The sequence below is a fragment of the Lichenostomus cassidix genome, chromosome 5, assembly GCF_008360975.1.
Source record: "Lichenostomus cassidix isolate B80296 chromosome 5, HeHo_3.0, whole genome shotgun sequence".
NCBI lineage: Eukaryota > Metazoa > Chordata > Aves > Passeriformes > Meliphagidae > Lichenostomus > Lichenostomus cassidix.
In genome coordinates, this window is record NC_139486.1 from 1,875,786 (window position 1) to 1,893,121 (window position 17,336).

Below are 17,336 nucleotides of genomic sequence, written 5' to 3' on the forward strand. Positions count from 1 at the left end.
GAAAATTATTCTCTCCCTGTTTTGGCACACTGACCAATGCTGGACCTTGACCATCAGCTGGTGTGGTTGGGCCTTTGACCTCCCCTCTCCCATCCAAATGCCAAGCATTTCTCTGCATCAGCTCTGAGAAAAACATCCTGTTGATGTTAGAATCAAACTTATCTCTGCTTTTTGTTTTCCTCAAAGAGTTTTCAAATGAAGTCTCTGAAGAGCCTCTGTCCCTGATGTTCACCTCTGCAGCCAAACAGTTCTAAGCTGACCCAAGGTAAAGAGATGATTCTACATCTCCTTGCTGGAATGGCAGGAAAGACTCCTGCTCCAGCTGAACAGAGATGGAAAATACAAACCAAGGGTTTGGATGATCAAAGGGCAGATGAGGGAGCAGAGGATCAGGGATTCAAGAGCAGGAGGTGTTCAAGCCTCTGAGCCACCTGGTCTAGATGAAGGTGTCCCTGCCCAGAGGTGGAACAAGGTGAGCTTTAAGGTCCCTTCCAACCCAAACCAGACTGGGATTCTGTGGCTGTGACTGCTGGGTTCATCACTATCTATTCCTACATTTACCCCTCTGGCTGTCTGAGAATCCACAAGTGCACATGTCCAACCTGGAGCCTGGGGCAGCTTCTGCATCTCCTTCCACCTCTGCAGCCAAAAGGGATCAGCTGGACATTATGGATAATGTGTGAATTTGGATCACTGATTCAAACCTGAGGGAGTTCTGCTTTCCTCTGCTGTTTCCAGACCAGCAAAGATTGTTTTTAACTGACTGCTGCCAAGGTAATTCACAGCTCACCAGGACAATCCAAGCCAGGAGAAGGCTTTTCCAGCAGTGCACTGGGCACCCTGCAAACCAAGAGGATCTCCCCTCTCTTCCTGACACTTGCAGCCCACAGACAGAGCTGTGCTGGGCTGGAAGCCAGTCCCAGCTGGAAACTAGAAAAGCTGGTTTAAATAAAACAAAAGGTTTCTGTTTCTGCAGGGAGATTACCTGTCTGACCCCAGCAGGCGGAAAACCCTGGTTTCATCAGATATCTCCTGGGTCACCTGCAGAAAAATGCAGATATTGAGATCCATTTCAGCAGCAAAACGAAATTTATTGGTCTGAGCTGGAAGGAAAGAAACATTCACATGCGATTTAGTGCAAAATACAGGACTGAAATGGATAAATTGATGTTAAGCATTGCAGAACACAAGCATTCTCACTTGGAAAGCAGAGTGAGAAGCCAAAGGATCGACTGGTAAGCAAGGAACAGGAAGAATTAAACTAGGAGAGGCTGGAGATCACTTACTTCATCTGACTTGAAGCTCTTGCCCTGCATGCCATGTTTCCAGAAGGCCAACACGCTGTCCTGAAGGCACACTGCAAAGGAGGGACACAAAAAAATCACACCCCATTCCCTGCATCCTTGTTTTCCTAATGCCTCCAGAGAACCCCCCAGGAAGTGTGTAAACACAAACTGCCAACCAAAGTAAAGTGGGTTGCTGGAAATGACACGTCATCTGAATTATTATTATTATAGTTACTTCAAAATAATGTATGGAAAATGGGAGTTTTCCATTCAGGGACAAAGAGAGCAGAGAGCTGCCAGCTCACAGCGATTTAATTCTGTGATTTGGAGAGTTTATTATAGCAGAAATATTTATTTGGCAGCTATAATTCAAGTTTTAGAAGTGAGGCTCCTGTCCTAGTCTAAAGACAGCAGCTTGAGAATGAGACTCAAATATTATTACTCTAAAGTTAAAAAAATAGATGTGCTATTACTTTTGAGCTTTTACTGAAATAAAATCTCTACTTTTAGAATACTAACAGATTTATGGATTACTAAACCACTTTTTCCTCCCCAAATTTTTTTTCTCATTGCTATGGAAATGACCACAAAACAGTCAGGCTTTCAACACTGAGTTCTTCAACCCCTGAGAGACACCAGAGAAGCAAATCACTCACCCACTGACTCGATGCAGAAATCAAAGCTCAGCTCAGAAGCCAATTTCTTGCTTGACTTCAATTTCCCTTGTAAATTCACTATTTTCACGAATTCTCAAGAGAAAGAGAAAAACAAGCATTGAAACCCACTGCTGAAAAGGATTCAAGTGTAAAATACTAATTTAATCTTTCAGGCACAAAGAAATACCCAAACTTAACCTCTACAGTCTTTGCCTAAAATGAACCCAGGAGCATCTTTCTCTCCAAATAAATACAGGAAACTTTGTCCCACTTGGTGTGGTTTTAGACCCTCCTGACAGAATGATGCACAAGTGAAAAATGGAATCCCTGAGTAAAAATAAAATCCCACTTATCCAAACTATCTTTTTGGAAACATCACAACCCAAATTAATAATGTAAGGAGAAAAAAAAAATCAAACTCGTGGTAGAGTTAGAATCAACAACTGTGGCAAAACCCAAGTTTTGCACGAGGTGTAGTGAGTTATCCAAGAGAGTTTTGGGTTACTCACTGTCCAGGCAGACCAGGACAGTGTCTCTTTCCAGCTGTGTCACGTGAATGGCATCCAACTGCTGATTGCCTGGGGGAAAAAAAAAAAAAGAAAAAAAAGATTATTTTATATCCCATCAAAACACTTCCCCTTCTCTTGAGCTCTTTTCGCTGTGCTCTTTGTTTCACTGATTTTTTTTAAGGCTCTAAGGTGCCAGAATGCTCTGGGAGAAGGACAAACCTCTCTGTTAAAGCAGGTATTTAATAGGAAAACACAACTTTTACTGGATAAAATACATTTTATGCTGCAGTTCAGCACAGCTTCCTCCACAGAGAGGCATCATAATAAACAAAAGAAACCATCAAGGGAATTTAATTCCTAAAAACTCACTCTCTTCCCATAAATCCACATCTGGAGAGATCATTGTGATGATAAGAAACTAGTTTAATAGATTTTTTTTTTCTAGTTTTTACTACCAAAGTTAGTAAACAGCTGCTAAAAAAGCAATATTTAAAGGTAAAAATGTACATCCAGCAAAGGCAGTGGAGAAAAGCAGCTGCAAAACATCAACCAGGTTTTGAAGATAACCCAAATTTTTGCTTTTTAAGAGCTGCTGAAGATAACAAACCTCCCCCAAGGGCAGGAGGATGGACAAGAATCCATTTCTGGGAGTTTTTACCCAGGAAAGGAAGGGAAAGAGCAGCATCCCAATAAACAGAATGGAACCACAAAGGAGAACCCAAACCAGTAGGGTCTGACTGGGGTTTAAGGAAATTCAGAGAATTAAAAGGTGTGTCTGAAGTGAAGTTTTATAAGGACAGCTTGTGCTGATGTGGGAAGATCAGGACAACACAGAAAATCATGGAATCACAGAATAGCTGGGATTGGAAAGGATCTTAAATCTCATCCCATTCCAACCCCTGCCATGGCAGGGACACCTTCCACTGTCCCAGGTTGCTCCAAGCCCTGTCCAGCCTGGCCTTGGACACTGCCAGGGATCCAGGGGCAGCCACAGCTTCTCTGGGAATTCCAGCCCAGCCAGGAATTCCTCATTCCCAATCTCCCATCTCTCCCTGCCCTCTGGCAGTGGGAAGCCATTCCTTGTGTCCTGTCCCTCCATCCCTTGTCCCAAGTCCCTCTCCAGCTTTCCCTGCTGGTTCCCCTCAGGCTCTGACAACCTTGGATTAACTTCCACCTGCTTCAGGCAGAGAAGCTGCCAAACCTGAAGCCTTTCCAAATGACCCCAAAGAAGGGATAATCCAACATTCCCAGAGAACCAAACAGCTGCAGAGACCCAAAGCCTCACCTGCCCCGATCTCTGTGAACCACGAGGACGCAGAGTTCAGGTTGATTGTCTCAAACTGCACCACCTGGTTTGGCTCTGTGCCCTTGGAAATGGCCACACACACCATGGGATATTCCTGCTCTGGGATCACCAGCATCTCAAACACATTCAGAGGGCTTGGCAGGGGGAAATCAAAGTGCTGGTGAAAAAAAAGAAACCATCAGAGCATTATTTGCCTCTGTAAATTTGCTTTTACATTGAAATAAGTCTGCAACAACATTCCCAAAGTATAAATATACAGAATTTTCACTGCTGCTGAGAGTGCTTTTGAAGGCTGGGCAGAGGTGGATCATGGTCTGTTATTGCCAGTGCTGGGCTTGAACCAGCACTTAAGATGACTTTTATATTACTTAAATTACTTCAGTCACAAGATTTTGTGAGTCAAAATGTGTCCAGCCAGATTTTCAAGTGCTCACAACCCACAAATGGCACCAGACCGAGGTGTACTTTCCATCACAAACTCTGGAAAAGGTTATTTCAACAACTGCATAATTATTAAACTGAACTAGAAGTAAATGCTTACCTTTATTAACATGAATTTCTGCATTGGCTCATACCACTGGAGTAGAACAATTCCAGACTGCAATGCACCACACAGGTACTTGTGGCCTGTGTATGGATTTCGTACTATATAAAATATATAAAAAACCCCAGAAAACAGGAATTTTAAAGTCCTGGAAGTTCAATGCATACTTGAAAAAAAACCAAAAAAAAAACCCCAACCCAACCCTACAGCTATCTTTGCAAATAAATTAAGAAATAGCATTATAAAATGGTATCATGGAATGATTAGGCTTGGAAGGAACCTTAAAGCTCATCTTGATCCATCAATTTCCCACTAGCTGCCCTCTGGCTTCCCATTCCAACATCCACGGTGATTAACATTGTGCTACATTCCAGATAAATTCAATTACAGCTTTAATTAACACCCAGTTGCATTCTTGGAGTCTCAGTTCAGAGGCCACAGGCTGAGTGGGCAGAAAAGCTGCAGTGCCTCTCCCTGGGGCTGTGGGAGCCAGGAGGGAGAGCTTGGAGTCAGACTGGGATTGAAATAAAACAATTCCCAGGCAGAGAAGGTAGGAAGCTCCTGAAATCATGAAATTAAATAATGAAATCCATTAGATTTGGGGGTTTGGGGGGGGTTTTTTAAGCTCAGCTGGACACAGGACCAGCCTGGCTTCAGGAATTACTTGTAAATGTGGCTGTTGTGGGCACTTTGGATGAGCTGAACTCATCCAAGTGATCTTTGGATCTCCCAAGTGTGCAACTTTACATTCATTTTTAGGGGTGGAAAGGTACAATTTGCAGATGTGGCACTTGGGGATGTGGGTTAGTGCTGGGCTGGGCAGTGCTGGGGGAATGGATGGATGGATGGATGATCTCAGAGTCTTTTTCCAGCCTTAATAATTCCATGATTCTGATTTCACACAGCACCAGGGCCAGGATTGGAAAGGACAATCATTCTGCACAGCTCAAGATAAAGACAAATCCAGAATTTCACCTCTTTTCTGTGCACTTTGAACTGCACTGATAGCTTTGCCCTCCCCAGGCTGCCCGAATTTTTATTCCTACTGATCATTTCTTGGTGGAAAATACTCTTTTCAAGTTCTGCTCGCTGGGAGTTGGATCTGGGTCACACCTTGAGCCAAGGTGACACGGGAAAAGGATGTGCCAGGGGTCTGGGAAGAATTTCATCCCAATATCCCATCTATCTCTTCCCTCAGGCAGTGGAAAACCATTTCCCCTTGTCCTGTCCCTTGTAAAAAGTCTCTCTCCATCATTCCTGTAGCTCCTTCAGGCTCTGAAATGCCTCAATTAGGTCATCCAGGAGCTTCTCTTCTCCAGGCTGAACCATCCCAATTCCCTCAGCCTTTTTTCTGAACAAAGAACTAACTCTAAGTTTATTAAAAAGAAATTCATTTCAGTCATGCCATGGCCATGGAAATAAATGGCAAAGCTGAATTTGTCTGCTCACCTATACAGCATTTGTGGCATCCTTTTGTGTCAGGGATCTTGGTGGTTAAGGCAAATTTCCTGGAATAATAATCACCAAAAAATGCATCAACAACAGATGTCAGGGACCTTCATGCACCAGCTCAACAGCACTAATACTATTTATTTCACTTATTAATAGTTTTTTTTTTCACTTATTAATAGTTGCCTAGAAGTGAAAGATTTGTACCTTGGTAATATTTTGTCAGGGAATCTGTGGGTTTGGATATGAGCAGCTAATCCTGTTTTTTTGGCTTGTTCAAACAATGCTATTAAATTATGGGAGTAGAGCTGGAATGTTTTCCCTGTAAGAGAGAAAAGCACAGTTGACATCTGAGCTGCTCCTCCAGCAGAGAACTGCAAGGTGCAGGAAAATGTAGGTATGGAAAAATTACCTTCTACAAACAGGTGTCAGGTAGGTCAAATCCAGATATGAAGAAAAATAAAACAAAATAAAAAAATAATAATGAATATAGGGAAGGTCAGAGCTCATTTCATTAAAGTCAGTTTTATGCAAACATTTTTAAAAGGCTGTTATTATAAAACAACAGTTAATAACATCAGGATATTTTCTTGTCTATAAATCAAGCTAAGTGTTATATAAATCCTGCATGTTTAAAGGCACAATCCTCCATCCCTTGTCCCCAGTCCCTCTCCAGCTCTCCTGGAGTCCCTTTAGGCCCTGGAAGGAGCTCTGAGCTCTCCCTGGATCTTCCCTTCTCCAGGCTGATCAAAATCCATTGTGTTCAATCATGGCTTTAAAAGTTCCTCTTTATTTTTAATTGCACTAATTCCCCCTCTGTTTATACTCACCTGACAGGGACATTAAGGTGTTGTTGATAACGTACAGCCAGGTGCACTTTCGGGGAAATAACTGGAAAAAAGGAATTAATTCCATTAATAGAAACACACAGGAATTTTTAGGTTTTATCTTCTCTGCCTGCTCCACCTCCACCACCATTCCTGCAGGGATCCCCACTGGAGAAAATCCCATTTCTTGCTTATTTACTATTTTGGATTCTTACTTAGCCCTGCATGGACAGACCATGGAATATTGGAATAAATGTTCCAGGCTGGGTTGGACAGGGCTTGGAGCAGCCTGGGACAGTGGAAGGTGTCCCTGCCATGGCAGGGGTGGCACTGGATGGGATTTATGTTCCCTTCCAACCCAAACCATTCCATGATTCCTAACACTTTTTCCTGTATGACCCTTCCATGAACGAAGTAAGAAAATAGGAGATATTGTAGAAAAAAAAGGTCCAACTGGACATAAACCCACAGTATCTCCCAGCAATTTGTTTTTTAATAAAATAATTTTGGGTTTATTCAGTATTTCCACTGAAAAACAACAAATGGAATAAAAATATACTTCTGGAATTGGGAGATATTAGCCTTGGACAGACAGGAAGCACTCTGGAAGATGCAACCAGAATTAGGAGTTGGAGAAACAGTTCAGAATGTGCATCTGGAGGGGAGAAATCATCAAATGAATAAAAGGCAACGTGAGAAGAAGTGGTGTGGTAGAAACCTCTGTGGCTTGAGGTGGTCACACCTGACCTCTGCCAGCTGAGAATGCTCTCAAGGAAAAGGAAACTTTGTTTGAAGTGCACTGAATGTTCTCCTTACCCACCACAGGCACAGCCAACCTTTCAGTGGGACATAAAAGATCATGTACAAAAGCCCAGAGAAGACTGTTAGATGAAATAATTTAGGAAAACACACAAGGAATGAGATCCCAAGAACATCCAGCTGCTATCCCTGCCTCTGAAACAGCAGATTTAAACCCATGATTGCATGGAATAGCTTTGGAAAGGGTTGGAGAGCCCAGGAAAAGTTTATTTGGGATAACAACAGCAGCTGAATTCAATAATTGAGGCTTTGGTAGCATCTGAGGAGCTGCAATATGCCATCTAGTGGGGATGGAATGGAGGGAGAAAGGCAGGGAATTGTCCTCCAAGGAGAAAGAAGATTTGTCAACAGTGTTAAATAAGCAATAAAAAAATACAGGTTGGTCAGGGAAGAAAGAATTTTCAGGTTTTCATTACTGGCTTTGATGGGAATCATTTAAGCTCCAGAGCCTGGTATGCACCTTTTCCCTCCAGTGCCAAACTTCATTGCTCCATAATGTGTCCAGATCTATTCTGGGTGTTCAACCCACCAGAACTCACCTGTTCCATGGTTGCTTCATGAAGTTCATTCAAATTCAGAGTGTAGATCCCTTCTTCTGTGCCAAAGATGATGTACTGATCTGAAAAGTCCAGGGAAAGGGATTATTCCCCTCCCACTTTGGCAGGTTTCAAATGCAAACCTAAAATAATTTACAAATTGATTTCTTTCCCAAGCCCATCACCAAACCTAACATAACTTTACCTTTAGTATCTGGATGTATCCATGAAGTTGCACAATTAATCTTCAAAGGACAACCATCAAAGACTTTGGAAAAACAGGCTCCCATCTGAAAGACACCAAAACTGAAACCTGAAACGAATTTAGAATGTAAAGAGTTGATGTCCTGGCCACTCACACACAGCTGAACACAAACAGCCTTCCACTCCTTTTCATTTGAATTTGTGGACATTCAAAAATGCAAAGAGGGATCAAAATGGTATCAACAACTTTAGGTACCTACTGGGTGAGAACAATATACTCTGGAGGGATGTAAAATCCATGTGGATGTGGCACTTGGGGACGTGGGGCAGTGGTGACCTTGGCAGTGCTGGGGGATGGTTGGACTCAGTGATCTTAGAGGGCTTTTCCAACCAAAATTATTCTATAATTGTATTCATATTGAATATTATATATTGAATATATTAAACATATTGAGTGCTCATATAAAGTGCACATGAAGGGAAAACAGGCAGGAACACCCTCTCATCACTACCACCTTTCCCTTTTCTCTTCCTAAGCAGATCACAACTCATGAGATCACAACTCTTAGAGCCAGGGAAGCCTCCAACCCTTCACATCCAGAATGATGGATTTTAAAAACTTCCTGAACAGAAACAGCAAGTTTTTAAAAAATGGAAATAAATATTGTGGATTCAGCACTGGAAAAGTAACTGGCTGGAAGGAGATGCAGAAAATCCCCCCAAATGAGCTGCTGCCTTATTCCAGCATAAATCTTCCCTACCTCAGAGAGGGGTTTTCCATAATTCCCACTGCTCAAAGGATTTCTTACCAGCACCTTTGGAGTTGGAGGCAAACCATTGATTGCTGGTTTCTGTGGGAAGAAAGAAAGATCATAAAACACCTCCTGTGCATTTGCACAAAACCAGCTCAAGGCCATGACAGGGACATCAGCCCCAGAGTCCCAATACCTACAGGGAAATCTCTCTTCTCCTTTTTCCGTGGCAGCTGAGGGATCTGCCCAGGTCCTTCTGCATTCTCCTCAATGTGTCTCAGCATCCCATTCCCGTTGCCTGAAAAGGAGCCCAGATATGGTTTGTAGCTTATCTGACACAGTGAAATAGAAAATCTCTTCTCCCCTGTGCTGAGCAGGAGTGGAGGAGTAAACTCTGACATTCCACATCCACATCTCAGGGAGCTGAACCCTTCCCAGCACAGCCATTCCTGCTGAGTTACACACTTCCCGTTATCCAAAAACAGTCCCTGGGACAAATTCCACTGAGAATAAAGCTGTGGCAAAGGCCTCCCCACACATTCATTGTTTTGCTCCTGTTCCTGCAGGCAACACAGTAATGGGATTGACTGGCTGAGTGTCCTTGTTTCGGGAAGAACATTCCCACCATGGGTCATGGCTCTAATGAGAACCACACATGGAAAAAGGAAAACTTCACCTCGTGATCAGCTTGTTTAAAACATTTATCTGCAGGGAACAGCTGGCTCTGGAAGCAATTCCTCTTCCAGGGTGCCAGCCAGCTTTAGGACAGGTAAGGCATTTACCCAGGTCGCTGTATCTGGCTGTGAGCAATCCAGGGCTGCTGATGCTGCTGGTCATTCCCATGGGGCAGGAATCTGCCTGGGGCCCACAGACTGGGATACTCTGTCTCCTGTGGGCTGCTGGGGCTCTGTTCTGTGAGTCTGGGAAGTGTTTTATTGTCTGGCATCTGTCATCATCTGGGAGGTGTTCCTCGGGGTAACTGTTCATCCTCGGCTGCAAGGAACCAGAGAGGGAGAGGTTATTTGGGAAATGGAAGGAATTGGGAATGGCACCTGGGAAGAAGAAACTTCACACAAGTTGAATTCAAGTCAGACTGCTCCTACATTTAAGAAATCAGCCTTTGAGAAGTGTGTGTGGTTTTGGGCACCAAAAGAAAGATAAAAAGCTCCCTGGTGAGCAGGGACAGGACACAAGGGAATGGCTGGAGCTGTGTCAGGGGAGAGTTAGGTTGGATTTCAGGGAAAAGTTCTTCCCCCAGAGGGTGCTGGGCACTGCCCAGGCTCCCCAGGGAATGGGCACAGCCCAGAGTTCCAGGAGTGTTTGGACAATGCTCCCAGGGATGCCCAGGGTGGGATTGTTGGGGTGTGTGGAGTTGGGATGATCCTTGTGGATCCCTCCCAGCTCAGGATGTTCCATGATTCCATGAAAATAAAGACATCTGACAGCAGAATCATTTCAGAGGTTCCTCTCTGATGGAACATCTCAGGCCAAATGCAGAACAAGAGGCATTCCCAGCCTGGCTAAACCCCTCAAATCCCACATTTCTCACCTTGGGAGGCAGTGGGGGTGGCCCAGCTCGCTTTAGTGTCGATCTGCAATGAAAAGAGCAGCAATTGTCTGAGTCAAACCAAACCCAGAACTCCCTGAGAACTGGAAATGAGATGAACCAGAGGCACAGAAAAGGCAGAGCAGAGATTTGCACACACAGGGTTAAACTACAAGTCCAAGAGCAAGGGAGAAGCTCATTAATCTCATTAGAAGTGTTGGTTTTTAATAAACTCCTTTCAGAAACGCCAATGTTATTGTTACAGAGCAATCTGTGGGGAAGGATATTTGGAGTTTGTAAATAAATATACATTTGGGAACTGTATCTCAGGCTGGAGGGACTTTGGCCAAGGGCCTGGAGTGACAGGACAAGGGAGAATGGTTTTAAGCTGGAAAAAGGCAGATTTAGGTTGGATATTGGGAAGGAATTCTTGGCTGTGAGGGTGGGGAGGCCCTGGCACAGAGTGCCCAGAGAAGCTGTGCTGCCCCTGCATCCCTGGAAGTGTCCAAGGCCAGGTTGGACAGGGCTTGGAGCAACCTGGGACAGTGGAAGGTGTCCCTGCCATGGCAGGGGTGGCACTGGATGGGCTTTAAGGTCCTTTCCAACCCAAACCATTCTGGGATTCCAGTTTGCAGCCTTTCTTCTGGATCACACAACCATTGGGACACCAGAGCTGTGCAGGATTATCTGCACACCCTGTCACTACCAGGCCTCACTCATGGCTGATGGATTCACCAACATAAAATCTGCTTTTAAGCATTAGGCACTTCCACAGGGACTCTGAGAGAACTCAGGAAGGAGAGCAGGGGAGAAAGCAGAGCTTTGGGATTTGTCCTGAGGATCAGGGAAGGAGCCAAGCGAGGTTAGGCCTGGGAGAGCAGCCAACCCTCCCTCAATGGTGAGTGGCAAAGCCTCCTGCAGCACTGGGAGGGAAGAGCTTTTGGAGCAGAGCAACTGGACAGGAAGGAGATCCACTCACTCTTCAACATCTTCACTGCCATCTCCAAATTTTGTGAGCAGTCCCCTAAGGCAGAATGTTTATAAAATTAAGAGCTCTGCTCTGAGGTCGACACGTGCAACTCAACCCATCCCTGATGTCACTGAGTTTCACAATGAGCACCTCCCAGCCCTTTCCAAAACAAATATTTCTCTGCACTAAGCCCTTTTCCACCCTGCAAGGTCCTTTCCTTGCCCGTACCCTCTAAAAATCACTGGATTTCTCTTCCACACCATCAGCTTTCATTTCCCTACCTGCTTTTTCAAATATTATTGAAATGTCTAACAAGAGTACAATGTAAAAAGAGAAAAAAAGAACAGAGGAAGTTATGGGGAGACAAATGGAGAAAAGCCTTTAAAGGGAAGTTTCCTTATTTATACATATGCACAAAAGACCCAGACTGTTTCCCACTACAGTGGGAATTTTTGTTTCAAAGCTACTCCAGGGACAACAAAAAAAGAAATTGTGACTAGAGGATCAAAGCAGCACTGAAAATATAACCTCGAAGGAAAAAAAAAACCCTGATAAAATTTTGCAAAATGGCAATTTTCAAGCTGTGTCTTTAAAGGGCAATGACCAGGGAAACCCAGCCAAACTTGGATTAATGTGAAATTTCCCTGCAAATCATTTTTGAGGGAAAGCAGCAGACGGTTGTCAGCAGGAACTATTAAAAAGTTTAAAAAGAAAAAGTCTTTCTTTCTGAAAGGCTCTTGTTGCCCAGAGAAGCTCTGGAGCTGCCCCTGGATCCCTGGAAATGTCCCAGGCCAGGCTGGATGGGACTTGGAGCAAACTGGGATAGTGGAAGGTGGCAGGGGGGTGGAATTGGATGGACTTTAAACTCCCTTCCTACCCAAACTATTCTGGGATTCTATGAAAACCATCAATAAAAATCACCTCTGTGATGCAGAACATTTATACAAAAGTCATTTTCAAATGCTACAGTGAGAAAACCAAGGAATCAGTTTGGTCACCTTCTGGTATTCCCCTTTCCAGTCAAGTAATTCCTAAATCAAAGACATCCCTCACCATTCACTCTGATAAAAGCCACAGGGAATGAAAAGCAAGGACCCCCCAGCACACATCCTCTCTGGACATCCAGGGATTACTCAGAACTGCTGGGACAGAGGAGTTATGCATTTCCTGTTTATCTTTCCAACTGGAAGTGGTTTCCAAGTGAGCAGCACGGATCCACCATCCCCAACTGCTCTGCCTGCCCTCTTTCCAACACTGAATCCATACCTATTTCATGATTTATAACCCTGGGATTGTTTGCTGCAGCTTCAGCACAGCCTGGCACAGACAGAGCCACAGGAAAGGATCAAATCCCTGATTCCCTCTGCCAGGAGGAGTTTCCCTCCCTCCCTCCCTCCCTCCCTGCTCCTCGACCCCACAGATTCCAGCTGTCTGCAGAAAATCCAGCACTCCCAGCAAGGCTTCCATGTGCAGCTCAGCAGGGTCACACAAACAAACCCAGGCAGAGGGAGGGGAGGAAAACAGAGCCCAGAGCCCCCCAAATTCCTGCTACAGTGAGACTGGGAACAGGAAAACCAGGATGCTGAAAAAAGACTCAAATCCTGGCAATCTCCACCAAGCTTTCCAGGGGGCTGTAATGTCAGCTGACAGCTTATGCAAGACTTTTATCTGCAGAAAAAAAAAAGCCAAAGAAATTCACTGTCTGCTGCTCAGTTCCAAATTCAGATGGGAAACAGGCTCTCTGAGCTGAGCAATTATTTGAGCCCAGATACCATCTTTCCCTACATCTGAACCTCCACACTCCTCACTGCAAATCCAGGGATTGCCTTTAAAGGCAGAATCCACTCTTTTGCAGCAAAACCAAGGTACACACCTAAAAAATTCAGTCCTAACTTGGAGAGAGTTGTGCTCCTGTACTTCAGGCCTGCTTTATCCCATGGAAACCAGCTCCAAACACATCTTCCCCTAGAACATTTCCCCCCAGAACACTCCAGGGCTGAGTTATAAATGACACTGATCAGACCCACAGCAGGAGTTGTGCAGTGTCACCGAGCTTGGTAACATTTAACATTCAGAACTGGTTTCTCCTTCCCTTTCTCGAGCTCAGGGCTGTGCAGAGCCTTTGTCACAGGATGTCACAACCACAGCCAGGGCTCAGAAGAGAAGTGTGAGGCCAGAGCAGGATCCTGAACTCGGCTCTGCTGCAGGAAATTCGCTGTGGCTCTTATGTCACTGTCCTGCTCGTGCATTTACACTTCACCTCCCACCTACAAACTTCAAACAAGCTGCTGCTGGTGGTTAAATGAGATTAAAAGTCACTCTCCAAGAGAATTGACCAACCAGCTGCAGAAGGAGGACTCCACACTGGGTAACATCTCCTTAATTTATGAATATTACAGTGGATCAGGGCTTATGGTTTGATTTTTCCACCATAACTCATTTTTCTTTCAGTTTCATATGCAGTCACAGAAATAAAAGCTGGTTTTATCTGTACTTACTTGCTGCTTCCATCAACAAAAGGGTTCCAATGTGAAGCAAAGTCGTTGCCAGCTGCCACAACCTGAAAATGCACAAATTGTCATTTTTAACCCCCCTTGTCAAACTGAAGTATTTTAAAATACCTTCTCCACCACACACAAAGAGGCCTGGGGGATTCCCCAGCCATGCAGAATGATCCCTAAGCAGGAAAATCAAATTCCAAAGAGAAATAACATCTTACAGTCTATAAAGTAATTATTGATAAGCTATTTTCTTCCTCTTAGATTTGAAAGCAGCACCTGGAAATGGTGTAATGTATAGATCAAGTGGCAATAAGTAAAACAAAAATTTATAGTGAAAACTCCAACAAGGATCACTTAGGGAACTTAAAAGATATTTTTCCAGCAAGCTGCTAAGGGTTGAACCACAAAATATTGAAGGTGCTGTGAGTTTAATAACTAAAGAAAAACCCAAACTTTTCCTTACCATTTCATCCCGAGCTTCTGTTTCTTTCCGTAGAGGAGGTTCAAACTGCAGCTTATCAACTACAAAACATTATATTTTTATAATTAATACACACAATCTTGCCCTGGGGCCCTTTCAGTGCTCACTACAGTGAAATGCAGGTAGGGACAGATCTAAATATTGTGAATTTGCCTCTCAAACGAGCAGCACTTCAGTCTCAGCCTCAATGTCTGAACCCTTGAATTTGCAAACACGAAACCCACAAGAAAGGCCAAAAGCAAATACCAAGTCACAGAAACGTAACTATTTAACCACTTGTCACTTTGAAATGCATGTGAAAGAGGAGAAAGAGGCTCTTGAAGAGCAAATTTCCCAAAGTGTGATGCATGTGGTGCAGAGGAGCTGCCAGTGTTGGTGCTACTAAAGACTTTTGACCAAACCTGCAGATAAAACCATTTCTGCCCTCAACATTTCAGCTTTGATCCATCTGAGGAATTGGTTGATTTTAAGTTAATTTTAGTTTTGAATAATTCTTATGGAAGATTCCCATGGAAGTGATGTTTTGCCTGGGTTTGTGTCCATATGGGAAAAGGTTTTTGGGAAACACTGATGTCCTCCAGAGGCAAATAACCACCCAAAAAAAGGGGGAAAGCAGAGCAGGAACTCACAGTTGATTTCTGATGCTGTTCTCTCTGCCCTGATGTTCCTGTTGGTGGAGCGGATGGTGTGGCGAATAACGGAGTGAGGCTGCAGGGGTGCAATGGCACAGGTGAGGCAAGAGCCACAGCCAAACCCACAGGGACAAGGAGCCAAAAATGGAATTAGAACTGTAATTTGAACAAAAAGCAGAGGAGAAAAGATGTTCTCACCTCAAAATCGTCGTCGTCCACTTCCCCGTAGTGGGTGTGGTTCTCGGGGTTATTGACTTTGTCCAAGAGCTCAACTGCTAAAGACCTCGACAGACCAGGCTGCCCCACAAAGCTGTGCTGTAACCACAGGAGAGAGCACAAAAAAAGAAGTTTTGAGCTGCAATTAATAGGAAACTTTCAATCAGAAACATTTAATATAGTTACTGATTTTTTTTCTGCTTTCTGGAGGCTCAGCTGCTGTTTTAATGATTCCTCCATGGCTGAACTTTCTAATAACATAAACTTGGAAACATCACACTCTGGGCCACTTGTAAACTGGGAATTAAATTTGAGTCAAACAAATAATTTCACTTGAACTTTGTTTTTCACACCAGTAGTTCAGAGCTTGGGAAAGCAGAGCTTTTTGACTTTGTCCAAGAGCTCAACTGCTAAAGACCTCGACAGACCAGGCTGCCCCACAAAGCTGTGCTGTAACCACAGGAAAGAGCACAAAAAAACAAGTTTTGAGCTGCAATTAATAGGAAACTTTCAATCAGAAACATTTAATATTGGGTTTTTTTTTCTGATTTCTGGAGGCTCAGCTGTTATTGTAATGATTCCTTCAAGGTTGGACTTTCTAATAATTATCATAAACATGGTAACATCACACTCTGGGCCACTTGTAAACTGGGAATTAAAATGAAGTCAAACAAATAATTTCACTTGAACTTCGTTTTTCACATCAGTAGTTCAGAGCCTGGGAAAGCAGGGATACATCTGCTGGAATTTTTTGGGAGTTAGGAAAGTCCAACTTCTATGCAGCTTCCTTCTTGCAGGAAGGCCAAGGCTGAGAACATGAAGCCAATTTCTATCATTGGCTATCATTCTATCTACCAAAAATTGTGTAAAATTGTGTAAAAATACTGAACAAAACCCACTTGCTAACAGCTGACCAAGGTCTCTTTCCTTCAGACTTCACCCCCTGCGTTGTAAGATTAAAGAAAATGGTTCCCCTTTGGTTTCCTATCAATCTGTTGCTCATTTTCAATCAACAGATCCCTTCCTGAGGTCACCAAATGTCCCAAATCACTTACAGAGAGAAGTCTGTCTGCTGTCGGTCTCTTCTTTGGGTTTTTTGTAAGTGCTATTTTGACAAAATTATGGAATGTTGCTGACCTTGAAGAAAAAAAGAGGGTTTATGTTTAATTTTTTAAGGTGTTATGGATTTTAAGACAGTCACTAAACAGATTACAAGAGGGTGGGATAAATAAAAATGTTGTCCAGGTATCTCACAAAATAGGGAAAAAACCACATTTGATTCATGGAACTTGCATGGAAAACATTTTGGTGGAGAGAATAAACCAAGCATGGCACCAGGAATTTATCACAGGGGAAAGAAACCAGGAAAGGATAAAACCATCACCTGTCCCTCTGACAGGAATTAAGGGGAAAGGATGAAGATTTTTCTTCCTAGAACATCCAAATAGCACCAAAGAAGGGCTTTTCTCCAATTAAAACAAATATTTTTCCCTTTATCTGTAAAATCATAGAATCATGGAATGGTTTGGGTTGGAAAGGACCTTAAAGACCACCTGGAACCAACAAAATATGGAACAAAGAGAAGACTTTCACCTACCATTTTGCTTTTTCCTTTAGCTTTGGTGGTTGAAAATTACTTTTTGACATTAAAAACAGAGCCCTAGAAGGAAAGATAGAATAATGATATAATAAGGTTAAAAAAATTAATTTCATTCTAAAATCTAAATACTTTAACACTTTATGGTGAGAATCAAACTGGTGAAATTGGATTGGAGTCTGCACTGTGTTAAAGGACAGATACAGGGAAGCTGTTGATTTTATCTTTCAATTAAGTATTTTTAGTGCCACATATATAATCCTGTTAAACATTAGGCTATGGCTTCTCTAGTGCTTTACTATCACCAGTAAATCTGTTCTTAATCAGAGTCTTGATCCTGGAATCCCAGAATGATTTGGGTTTGCAGTGACCTCAAAGCCCATCTCGCTCCAACCCCCTGCCTTGGACAGGGACACCTTCCACTATCCCAGGTGCCACCAAACATTTTTAAACGTCAAGATTTTGGTGACAATTTCCATTCCAAATGCAAAACTTTAACTCCAGA

General features: G+C 43.3%; 1 protein-coding gene across 1 annotated transcript in view; it reads right to left on the reverse strand.

Moving 5' to 3' along the window:
• Nucleotides 1–17,336, reverse strand: part of MAP4K5 (mitogen-activated protein kinase kinase kinase kinase 5) — a 61,233-nt gene that overhangs the window by 3,575 nt on the left and 40,322 nt on the right. The window contains exons 10-31 of the mRNA XM_085060914.1: nt 16,832–16,894; nt 16,290–16,371; nt 15,217–15,333; nt 15,016–15,094; nt 14,369–14,427; nt 13,903–13,964; nt 11,414–11,458; nt 10,438–10,480; nt 9,671–9,881; nt 9,089–9,186; nt 8,946–8,987; nt 8,138–8,222; nt 7,936–8,015; nt 6,581–6,641; nt 5,958–6,072; nt 5,751–5,809; nt 4,299–4,402; nt 3,737–3,914; nt 2,452–2,520; nt 1,943–2,035; nt 1,287–1,357; nt 986–1,041 (exon numbers count right to left, since the gene is read on the reverse strand). Of these exons, the coding sequence (XP_084917040.1) occupies nt 986–1,041; nt 1,287–1,357; nt 1,943–2,035; nt 2,452–2,520; nt 3,737–3,914; nt 4,299–4,402; nt 5,751–5,809; nt 5,958–6,072; nt 6,581–6,641; nt 7,936–8,015; nt 8,138–8,222; nt 8,946–8,987; nt 9,089–9,186; nt 9,671–9,881; nt 10,438–10,480; nt 11,414–11,458; nt 13,903–13,964; nt 14,369–14,427; nt 15,016–15,094; nt 15,217–15,333; nt 16,290–16,371; nt 16,832–16,894 (1,872 nt within the window). The remainder of the gene's footprint in view (nt 1–985; nt 1,042–1,286; nt 1,358–1,942; nt 2,036–2,451; nt 2,521–3,736; nt 3,915–4,298; nt 4,403–5,750; nt 5,810–5,957; nt 6,073–6,580; nt 6,642–7,935; nt 8,016–8,137; nt 8,223–8,945; nt 8,988–9,088; nt 9,187–9,670; nt 9,882–10,437; nt 10,481–11,413; nt 11,459–13,902; nt 13,965–14,368; nt 14,428–15,015; nt 15,095–15,216; nt 15,334–16,289; nt 16,372–16,831; nt 16,895–17,336) is intronic.